The sequence below is a fragment of the Phalaenopsis equestris genome, unplaced genomic scaffold (assembly GCF_001263595.1).
Source record: "Phalaenopsis equestris unplaced genomic scaffold, ASM126359v1 Scaffold001333, whole genome shotgun sequence".
NCBI classification, from domain to species: domain Eukaryota; kingdom Viridiplantae; phylum Streptophyta; class Magnoliopsida; order Asparagales; family Orchidaceae; genus Phalaenopsis; species Phalaenopsis equestris.
In genome coordinates, this window is record NW_018165772.1 from 178,824 (window position 1) to 191,000 (window position 12,177).

The 12,177-nt window shown below is 32.9% G+C and overlaps 1 protein-coding gene across 1 annotated transcript in view; it reads right to left on the reverse strand.

Annotated features, from left to right (window-relative positions):
- LOC110034037 (kinesin-like protein KIN-14C) overlaps nt 1-12,103 on the reverse strand; it is a gene marked incomplete at its 5' end in the record, with an annotated part of 24,542 nt that extends 12,439 nt beyond the window's left edge. The window contains 20 exon segments of the mRNA XM_020738271.1: nt 3,317-3,843; nt 3,933-4,007; nt 4,010-4,098; nt 4,440-4,693; nt 4,791-4,955; nt 5,525-5,703; nt 5,790-5,896; nt 6,230-6,409; nt 6,493-6,588; nt 6,729-6,810; nt 7,073-7,411; nt 8,246-8,275; nt 8,374-8,466; nt 8,537-8,614; nt 9,000-9,083; nt 9,386-9,513; nt 9,670-9,922; nt 10,022-10,135; nt 10,770-10,927; nt 11,787-12,103. Coding sequence (XP_020593930.1) covers nt 3,317-3,843; nt 3,933-4,007; nt 4,010-4,098; nt 4,440-4,693; nt 4,791-4,955; nt 5,525-5,703; nt 5,790-5,896; nt 6,230-6,409; nt 6,493-6,588; nt 6,729-6,810; nt 7,073-7,411; nt 8,246-8,275; nt 8,374-8,466; nt 8,537-8,614; nt 9,000-9,083; nt 9,386-9,513; nt 9,670-9,922; nt 10,022-10,135; nt 10,770-10,927; nt 11,787-11,817 — 3,062 coding nt within the window.
- Nucleotides 12,104-12,177: the final 74 nt, after the last annotated feature.

Sequence of the window (12,177 nt, forward strand, 5' to 3'; positions counted from 1 at the left end):
AAATGGAGAATACATAGCTTATACATAGAGATGAGCCCTCATCTTCCTTCTATGACCTCCCTCTCAAGCGACACCTTGATACAAGGCCTCAAGATGCTCTCCTCCTCTCTAGCTCTCTAGCTATTCTCTCCTCCTTCGTGGTAGCTTAAGATCTCTTCCCTTTCCTCTCCTAAGTCTCACACCCTTAAGATCTTTTTCCTTGCTCTCCTAAGCCTCATACTCTCTCTATTTATAGAAGCAAGCGAGTGGCAGGTGGGAGGAGGGAGAGTGAGCGGTAGGTGAACGGTTGGTGAGATGTGGTAGGTGAACGGTACCACATTACAAAAGTGTCATTTTACCTTAGTTCATTAATTGGGGGTCAAAATAACACTTATGATTAATCATTTATCAACATCTCATAGCTAGAGGACCTCATTCATAAAGGTAAATTCTTAAATTAACATTCCCCTATGAAGTTTATGATTATTGAAAATTCTAAACAGAAGGGATCTTATCATTAAAGTGCACTCTTAAATTCAAAGATAAATAAATCTTGGGCTATTTTTTCAATCATCGACATGAATACAAAATCAGAATTGGAGTGAACTCCATCTAAATCCAAGCCCCTTGAAATATAAAAATATTAAATATTTATAAATACCGCTAAGTCAAGGCAATGCTTGTTCGCTCATGCTCAAAAACAATCATCCATCCATTAACCAAAATAGTTTTCCAAAGATGATAAAATCAAATTCAATGAAAACAGATAAATAGCTAATGTCCTATCGCACCCATTAACCACAATAGTTTTCCAAAGATGATAAAATCAAATTCAATGAAAACACGTAAATAGCTAATGTCATATCGCACCCATATAGCCGCACTTAAAAACCTAATGCTACTAAGAATGAAGCATGTGTCCCTAACCAAATAGCTAATCTTACTATGATGACACTATTAGAATTGAATTACGATCCAATTTGGGATGTTCCGCACTGACCAATTTATGAGAAATGAGCTATGTTATGTAAAAAGTACTTGATAGGAAATAAACCTCCATCTTAGCCAAGTTTGACTTAAAATTGGGCCATTAAATAAACTAACATCTTATTTTTATAAGGTCCCCTTAAACGATACAACCTAAGAATATTAATAAAATCTTTTGATTTTATTGGGTCAACTACATTCACTGACTACATATACTAGAGTGCAAAACAATCCAATATAGTGAGATATGGGATATCCATCCATTTTGAGACAATAAAGATATATATTAATTTACATTATTTAAATTGTTGTTGTTGATTAAATTACCGTAGAGCCTATGAACTAATCAAAATCACAAGTTCTCTCTCAATATATAGAGGGGTCATTAATAACAAGGGTTATGATAAATCTCAACTCAAATCATAAAATCCCAATTAAATGGCAAAATATTTCGATAGTAACTTATATAATACTCAATTTACCTTTTGAAAAAGAAACCCAAAATACTTGAATTTAAACAAGGTTGGTTGGAAATATTTAGAGCACACATATATTCATGTATTAACACTCAAAACTAAAATGAGGACATTATATATGCGTTCAACTCTGTAATTAGTGTGATTGTGATTGTACTATAATGTTACAGTTATAGTCTATGGTTATATGTTACTAAATGGCTAAGCATATGAATTATAAGTCGCGACACTATTTAGATATGACAAAAAGTCCTATAATAGTCAAGATTGGACCTTCAACTAGCTTTCCCTCGAGATCTAGGGATTCTCTTAAAGATGATGCAACCTATGCCTACTAGAATGAGAAGAACAAAAAGCTTCACACTAGACAAAATGAATACAATGATGAAAAAACAAATACATTAAGGCATAAGGGTGAACATTCAGTTGGTTTGGTGGGATTAGTTGACAAATTTGTTAAATAAATTAAGCCAAACCAAATTGTAGGAGCAACCAACAAAATCATAGGTAGAACTGGATCAACTTGAACTGTAATCTAATCCAATTTATTTGGTTTGATTTTTAGTTAGAAATTTTTGAGGAGTTCAAGTAAAACTTGAATTATGGAGGTCTACATTAGAGTCTAAAGGCCTCCGTTTGAGTAGGCTCAAAGCTGAATACATGGAATGTAATTTTAGTAGTGGTAGCTCTAGTGGCAGAGTTGTAACTATGGGTGACATTAAAAAGTGTGAACGTTTTAGATGTTTATTGTTCAAAGTGATGGTGATATAGATAGAGATGTTATTAGTAGAATTCAGGCTGGTTGGTTGAGGTGGAGAATGCATCAAACTTATTGTGTGATAGAAAAGTATAACTCATGCTTAACGAAAAATTTTATAAGATGGTGGTCAGACCTGCAATGCTTTATGGCTCATAATGTTGGCCTTTAAAAAAGAAGCATAAAACAAAGTTAAGCGTTAATGAGATAAGAATTCTTAGGCGGATGAGTGGTTTTAAACTTAGAGAAAAAATGCAAAACAAATATATCCGTTAAAGGTTTCGTGTAGCTCTAGTTGCATACAAGATTAGAGAGAGGCGCCTTAGATGGTTTGGTCACATTAAACGTTGACCATCTGATGATCTGGTTAGGTGAGCGGATGTTTAAGATTAACTTATCTTAAGAAAGGTAAAGGAAAACCTAAAAAGATTTGAGCATATTGTATAAAAGAAAGATCTTAATCTATCAAAATTAAATAAAAATATGACATTCAATAGGACATAATGGAAAAAAAACGCAATAGGACATAAAGGGAAAAAAAAGATTCATGCAACTGACCCCTATTAGTGGGATAAAGGTTTGTTGTTGTTGTTGATTTTGAGTTAACAAAATTTGAAAAACAAAGCAAAAAACATTGGATTTTGATAATACAAAGACCAAAATTAAATTAAAATATATGGAGATATATTGGTCCAAGTTGATTTTTTTTCAGTTTAAACCAATTTATGCACACCCCTATTAAGACATGTATGAAAAGAGAGCCAAGAGTGCCAAAAGTCTTCTTATAGTAAAATGAATGAATAAAAATTAGCTAAGTATAAATCTACGGATCACCAAGTATCTAGATAGCTCTCAACCTTTTGGCTTTATTAGCCCTTTTTACGATGCATTGCTTCTACTAAACACATGTCGGCAACTTTAAACAGGGGTTATTGTTATAAAACATCACAAAAATCACCATATCAATCAAAATTAACCTCCTGCCAGTCCAATCCCGCAATCAAATCATCTAAAACATAAAGTCAGTTAATTGTCTAACAAGAAGTGAAATGTATTGGTTAATGAACTAGCAAGATAGAAAAAAAAAGTTTAACTAAACCAGCAATAGGAAACTCACATCTTTTCTTTTGTGCCATTGATTGGCCTGTTCTGCTCAGGGAATTGAGAGGACTCAATAGCACTAACTAACCCATCGGACCCCAAATGTCCACCATTATATGCATCATTTAATCCTTCTCCTGAATCTTCGCCACTGAATGCCAAAATACGTGAATCTGCCGGACACCTCAAACCAGGTTCTTCAGCAGAATGCTTTGTCTGGCACAAACTTTCCCTCTTCTGCTTCTCATCCACAGAATTCTGTGAACTTATTTCAGAATGTCTGTCGCTGTAGTCTGAGTTGTTCCCAGAATCTGAAGTAGCTTCATTATTAGATCTGATAATACTTTGAGCTGACAAACCAAAGTCTTGTTGCGAAGTCAAACTTTTTGAGGATATTCCAGGAGGAAAGAATGAGTGGCGCAGAGGAAAACTTCCAATTTTTACATTGTTGACCCCAGAAGAGAATGCTCCAGATTCCCTGAGCATTTGCAGTTGTTCAATTTCCTCATCTTTCCTCGCAATGGTTTCTTTTAGCGACGCTACCTGAAATAACGAATTGAGAAACAATAGAAAACCATTTAATTAACAGGAATCAATGTCACTTTTATGTCATTTGATTACTATTAGCCAACCTGTTCAGTCAAATACTTGATATCTTTGCTCTCTTTGTTACTACGAGCAGCACCTAACTCGACTCCAGACACTCTCTTTCTGCGAATTTCAAAGCACTTAAACTTTCTGAATATGAATTTACATCTGGATTTATCTGCACAAACATAAGTGTCTTCGCGTGGCCGCCTGAACAAAAAATAACATTTCAGATGAGGTGCAGAGTGGATGACTTAGAGATAGAGTTTCAATACAAATAATGATACTTTGTAGGAGCATTTGCATACATACTATCCAATTCCTATGTATTTTCATACCTTTTACATTAATACCGCCCAATTCTTGCAGATGACTAAGAAAAATGCAGTTTTTTTTCTTACTTTTAAACAGTGAAATACATCTTTACATGTATGGATAAGGTGGAATATATGTAAAAATTAAAGTTTAGGTGTTAGATATGTAAATATATAGGAATCTATTGGTATGTATGTAAATCTTCCTAAGTTTTCAAGCAAAGCAAAGAGAAATACCCAAGGAGCTTTGTAAGACTTGCGTGAGCTTGCTATTTCTGTATGGAACATGAACACTTTTTTGGGATAGAGCAAATATTACATCGCCTAGAGCAGACAATGATTTGTTAATATGCTGAGTTTCCTTGAGCCTATCTCCTGTCACTTCGGAGCGTTCAACTCTCTCACTCCCGGCAAGGTCAACGAGATGAAGAGATCCATACAGAGTTGTTCCAGCCTTCAAATCACTGCCTCGAACATGAATGGTTACGACACTGCAAAATTAATAAAAAATAAAGAAAATTATGGAAAAAGCTGTATTTTGATGTAAAACTAACGGCTGCTTTTTTGAATCAGAGTAGTGTTTATAACCTATGTGAACGGCTACTAGTTTGATTTAGTGCTGTAGCACTTATAGCTCTATTTGCTTGTCCAAAATGCATGAGTTCAAGCACATCAGAGGTTGAAGTAACAGAGTGCATGCTTGCATCCGGGATAGCAAGTCCATTTGATTGAGTTATACTCACAATCCCAAGTGTGAGCTTGTTAAGGAAAGAAAATTAAGTAATAAAGATAAGGAAGATTTAGATATATACCACTTAATTCTTGTGTATTTACATATCTAACACCTAAATTTCAATTTTTACATATATATGCCACGCCACCTTATCCACCTTATCTATGCATGAAAAGGTATATTCCCTTTTTTAAAAGTTAATCTAATGATAATTTCATGTGTATGAAAGATATGAGTGGTATAAATGTAAAAGTGAAGTTCAGATGTTAGATATGTAAATGCAAAAAAATTGAGTGGATTGCATATAAATGCCCCTAAAGATAAACATACAAACCTAAAGATTATATATTACCTAAGATTTAATTCCAATAATAAGGAGAAGCAAATTTCGGAATAACTAATGAAGTAGGGAGAAAGATTCAAATATTAAATTTCCTGACATTCAGATGACAGTAAAGTTGGTCAATATCTAGAAATCATAAAAATAAAAGACAAATGTTGTTAACGAGATTGTTAGATAAAATTGTAGTTGACTAAAAAAACAAACACAACGTATGGAAGGAATAGATGAAGCATTTTGAAAGGATATCTCTTTTGTGAAGCATCATTGGAAAGTAGATCTCGAACTTGTTCATTATATATCTCAATCATCTGCACACCAACTTCATATAATACGGTGTTTCTTCTATGCCGAGATATATGAAAAAGATCATTCAAAGCTCGATAATTGACTCCCCATTCTTCTTCGGATGGAGAATCAGGTCCGCTCTATACAAGTTAAAATAAATACCCGTTTATCACACAGACACCATAAAAGATAGAAAGCACAGAGAAAATACAAAGAAAATGCATACCATTGTGTATGTTTTGCCTGATCCAGTTTGTCCATAAGCAAAGATACAGACATTGTATCCATCAAGAACCGATCGTACTAAAGGCCGAATATCTGAGAATACTTCCCCTGTCAACAGAATAAGATAGGAATCAGAATATAAAGTAGTTTAACATTGAGCTTACAAAGTACAAATTCTCATTTCTCATCATCAATAAGAACAAAGTCCAAATTTTAAGCTTAGCATGTTCAAGACGGTGGCGGAATTAGATTATGTTCAGGGTGGGCAATTGACCATTCTGAAACATAGAAATTTTAGTAATTTTTTCCTATCTAACCTAAGCAATTTTGTAATTTTTCCCTCCCACAATAAGTTTATTCCCCGACATTTAAAAAATTTAAATATTTAATAATTTTATCACCCTCAAGAATGAAATTGGTTGTAGGAGTCTGAAATGAAACCTTGGGTGGCAGCTGGACCGAAGACCTTATTGAATTTGAACATTTTTTGTCCGTCCTTTCCGTGTTTGGAAGGATTTACGATAGTGAGCTCACCATTCTCACCAATATAGTCTATGATTGTAAACTTCGTGTTTTCCCTTGGAAGTAAGGGCCTTATCCGACAACAAACTCGGATATTACCTGAACATTGATGCTAAAAAAGTGAATTTTTTTACACAAATGGGATGAAAACTTATTTGCATCAACAGATGATAGTACGCTACCTTTCAATTCTTGAACCTCATTGTGCAATTTTTGATTCTCTAAGAAAACAGTGTGGTAATTTTCCGCAGCATTGGCCAATACTTTCAGGTTTAACCCTATGAATTATAAAAGCAATAAACATGAAAGAAAGCTCAAAAAGTGATTAAAAAAAAACTAGAAGATAGGCATAGAAGCTTAAGATTTTAAAAAAAAAAAAAACCGAATTTAAGCAAAATTTAGGCCACTAATTACTCACCAAGCTTTACAATTTCTTCGCTCCATTGTTCTTGTATAGAAATAAATTCTTCTTTTATTGATTGAGAAGATGTCCTCAAATCCTAGGTAAGCATGGATTGATAATGAAAATAGCATTATAAATACATAATAATATGTATAAAAATCAATGGACATTTACATCCATACCACACAATTCTTATATATTTACATAACTAACACCTAAACTTTCATGTTTATATTTTTATCAAGGTGAAATACACTTTTTCATGCCCAGGATAAATGTAAATATAAAACTTTAGGTGTTAGATATGTAAAAACATAAAAATTGTGACATATAAATGTAAATTTCCCAAAATTAAATACCTGCAACGATCGTAATTCTAAACATATTAACTCATTGAAGATGCCCTCCTTCTGGTTCCAGTTTTGAAACTTTGATTCTGAAAATACCTCAAGTTCCTTTGACCTTCTTGTTGACTCTTCTAAAAGGACTTCAACCTCCTTTATCTTCCTTTCTAGTTCCAACTTTGTTCTATTGGATTCAGTTTCTAGGTGCTGATATTTTTGCTCATATGACCTCTTAGTTGATTCACTATCCAGTGTAAGCTCTGCAATAACGCTATCACTGTTTTCTTTCTCCTTAATCAGCCTATCTACTTCCTCCCCAAGTCTCTTTTGCTCCTCAATTTTTTTCTTATCTGCCTGCATATAAAATTCATCCCAAGTATTTTTATCCAAAAGAAGCACAACATAAATAAATCGGCGATTATACATAAAAGGTTGCATAAAATTACAAAAGAGTCCTCTCAATCAATTTAATCTGCACTTTGTAATAAACAATTTTATACCGCAAGATAGCATTAGATTAAAGATTCAAAGTTAAAGTATCCCATGCAAAGTGTATCTTGCAGGAAGCAAAGTTATAGTGTCTGTGTTAGACAAATGTAAGGCAGGATTAAAATGAAGGGGTACTTCCATACCTAGCACACAATTCTTATGTATTTACATATCTCACATCTAAACTTTCATATTAATATAAACAGCATTTTGGTGCTTTAAATATATGCATGAAAATGTATATTTTACTTTTAAAAGTGGTAATATTGTTACTTTTGATGTACTGCTATTAAAGATTTTGAGCGCTATATGAGTAAATATGAAAGTTTAGCTGTGAGGTATGTTAATACATAAGAATCGTGAGCCATGTATGTAAATGCCCATAAATGTAAATTAATTTTTCAAAATCAGTACAACATTGGCATGGGCATGCCTCCAAATATTTAACTCAGACAATGACTCAACAGTACCTTTCTTAATAGCTACAACCTTTTTCACAATCAAAACCTTCCAGGATGAATATTTTTTATGAATTTTGAAAAAAGCTAACTTTATTTTAATTGAACTAGTAAAAAGGAGGTAAAACTAATAGATATAAAGTCACGTAACAGTCGTGGAACTTTTGTATACTCAAACTAATATAAGAAAGCAAATCTAATTGATCTACAAGAAAATATGATAAGAGGAGAAGAACTAGACCTGTAGGACCTGGTACTGGTTTGCGGTAATCTGAAGGGAAAAAGAGGCAAAAAAAAAAAAAAAACATCCGTAATCAGATAATCCACTCAAATATCTTGCAGGGAAGAAGCAATTTGAAGTATTTATACCCAAGTTTCTTCGTTTGATCCCTTGGCCAGCGTCTCAAGCACCTTGATCCTTGATAGATACTTCTCTTCACGTGCTTTCATCAGATTACCTTGCTGAGACAACAAAAGTAACTGTTAGCTTAAATCTTATGTACAAACTACAAAATATCAGTCATACTCTTACATGTCTGATATGCTCTGCTTGAGTTGTTATTCGCCTTTCGATTTCTTGCATGACTTTTTTCAACAAGCATGCCACACGCTGACCAAATGAAAAAAAAAAGAGAAGCAAAATTGCATTAAATACCTAAGTAGTTTCAACTGATTGAAATTCAACAATTTTGCAGAAAAATATATCTTAGATTATGAGGCAATAAAGATTCCTGCAAAGTAAATTCTCAAAACAGCCCCTAACTATTTACATTTAGTCATTTTAGTACCCAGTCTATATAAGTGCCACATTAGTGCCTAGACTACTTTAGAATGGGTTGGAATAGTCCCCACATGAAGACTATTTTAACCACTATTTCGAAGTATAGGGACTAAATTGATACTTTTATAGACTTCGAGACTAAAATGATCCCCAATAATGAGTCAAGGCACCATTTTGACATTCAACTCCAGTCCTGCACAAAAAGTTGGCACACCTGAGGTATTTCCCCATTTTTTCTCTCAACGCTTTCATCAAGAATCTCATTGGCAACGCTCAAAAGTGATTGTGTTGGAGCATTCTGCACGAAAAAGTACTCTCCATAACATTAAACATAGGTCATGCAAAAAATGATGAGCAAGGTAAACTAAATACTCCTTAATAAAAGAGAGAATTTACGTACATAGGGCATAATTCTTATATATTTACATACCTCACTCTTAAATTTTCATATTTACATTCATAACATTTTGGTGCATTAAATTTATGCATTAAAAGGTGTATTTCACTTTTAAAAAAATGATAATAGTGCTATTTTTCCCCACCAAAAAAAAAAAAAAAAAAGAAAAAGACAACTGGCTGTGATCAGAAGTTGAAGCTTACATCCAAACTGTTCAGTTTCATGATTTCAGAAATCTTTGCAGACGAAAGTTCAGAAAACTGTCCCCGTTTTAGCTGGAAAATCTCATGGAGTTTACCTCCAGCATGTTGAGATAAAGCACTGGTTGTATCTATGAAACAAAGGAAAGAAGAAAGAAAAAAAGCATACAGATCAACATAATAATTAACTAGTGCCAAGATCATCAGGTGTTAGATATGTAACACATAAGAATTAAGGGGTATGTATGTAAATCTTCCTTGTAAATTATCTGAAACATTGCTATTACCTGAAACAAGGTTCCTTGAGGCAAATTGGAATTTTCTTTCTGCAAAATTTGATTTTTTATCATCACCAAAGACTGGGGAACCACCATAAACTCCATCAGCTAATGAACCATACATACTTTCCCCTTGCTTCAACTTCCTAATTTGCAGACTTTTGCACCTTGGTAGTGATCTCAAAGCCTTGTCTTTCCTAACAGTGGAACCAAAGTGACTCCGGATGGAGAGAAGACATTCCAAAACTACAGAAAAATTTCCCTAGATACATTGAAAGGTACATGAAATCTTTAAAATTTACATTTTTTTTTTACTTTAAAGCAAAAATTTACAATCTAAAATATCATTCTTGAAAGTTACCTTCTCCAAATCGGATTCCTGGAAACTGGGCAGCCCCAACTCATTTACAACAGAGAGGAAAAGCTTCAAAATTTCCAGGCGCTTCTCAGAGGAAGCATTATCGGTGTATTCAGTCTGGTCAAAGAAGCACATTTGGTAGAAAAAGAAACGGTGAATTAACGAGATTTCATAATTTATTTGGATGAAATTGAAAATCAATATGGATTTAAAATTCCACAAAGAACATCAACAGCGATTTACAAAGAAAGGGTATTGTAATGCTGACATCATGGATAGAACAATACAAGGACAAAAGGACTACCAATAAAAAAAATGACCAAATTTTAGAATTCGGCATTTACATACATATGACCAATTCTAATGTATTTATATCAACACCTAAACTTTATTTTTTACATCTATACCACGCAAATCTTTCATATCAAATCAAAAATAACACCATGTAACTTTTAAAAAGTGATATACAGTCACATGCAAAATAAAGGTGGAATGTATTGAAGTTTAGGTGTTCGAAATGTATATAGATAAAGAATTGATTGGTATGTATGTAAATCTTCCTAAATGTGAATAAGCCACAATTGACCTCAGACCCATACATTTGAATAAGCGACATAAAAATCCATTCTTTCACACAAAAATGAGTGAAAACAAAATAATCATTTTCTAACAAGATCTTCTATCTGCAAAGAATAAAAAATCCGACAGGATCTAAGAAAAAAAACAAGAAAAATACAATTTTTGGCTCTACCTCGTCCACAGCACCAAGATTCAACATCCTAAGAATTCCATTAAAAACAGAACCATCAAACAGCTGCGCTCTGAGCTCCCACTCCGTGGCCTCCTCCGGCAGCTTAAGCTCCGGGAACAAACTGTTCAGCCACACAACTACTTCCGCTCGTCTCTTTGCTGCGAATTTTCCAAAGCAGACGACAGGTAAAACAATATAGTTAAAAAAAAGGGGCATTTAAGTTAATGTTATTAATTTAATTATGCTTAAATAAATTTATTTATTATTTAATTATGAATTAGTAAAAAATAAATATATTTTCTTTATTCATCCAATAAATTTATAGATAATTATTAATAAATATAATTAATTATTATTTTACAAATGTTAAATTTCTATTTAATAATTAATTTAATAAAAAAATTTATTAAGTAAATATATAATTATTAATTAGCATGATTTTAAATTAAATATTAATTGAATTTAAGAAGTTAATTTGCCTATTTTAAAATGTTTCAAGAACTTGAAGTTACAAGATTTATTAAATCCTATTTTAAGTTGTTTTTAAATTCTAACAATCATAATAGATTTTTAAATCTAACAGATATTGCCAAACAGTTTCACAGGATCTAATATTTATCAAATCCTTTGTCCAACAGTTTTGAGATTTAACCCTGGATTTACAGGACTTACCAAATCCCACTAACTTAAATCTCATCTGTTGCCATACAGCTCCTTACATGTATCACACCCAATTCCTATATATGTACAAAACTAACCTCTAGACTTTACTCATTACATTTATACCACCCAAATCCTTTATGTCCCAAAAAAAGATCACCATTTTTAAAAAGAGGAACACAAATTCTCATGCCTAGGTAAAGTGGCATAGAAATAAAAACTGAAGTTTAGGTGTTAGATATGCAAATACATAGAAATTGATTGGTGCATATGTAAACATTCCATAAAAAAAAAAAAAAAAAAAAAAAAAAAAAAAAAAAAAAAAAAAAAAAACCATAACTGAAGAACACTTCATACCATCGTCTACTTCGAGATTGAGGCTTCCCATGTAGTCTGCGGATAGGGTTTCTTCTAAAACAGAAGAACAATGCAAGCAGAAATTACGAAATCTAATTTGTTCATCGAATTAGGGCTTTTGCTGAATCAACTCGACATTGACAGATGAGAATCGTAAAACGTGATTCTGACAATCAAACCACCTCAACTAAGCCCCAAGAACATAATGCGATCTTCCCTTCAACTCTCCAGCAATACCCACTTCGATCCACAAACCTCGCAGATCAAGAATTTCCAGAACCCATTTCCTCAATAAACCAACAGGAAGCTGCAACAACCTTCATGTCGAAAACAATATAGATCATTACCCATCAAAACAATCTGCAATTCTTGCAAACAAAAAAAAAAAAAA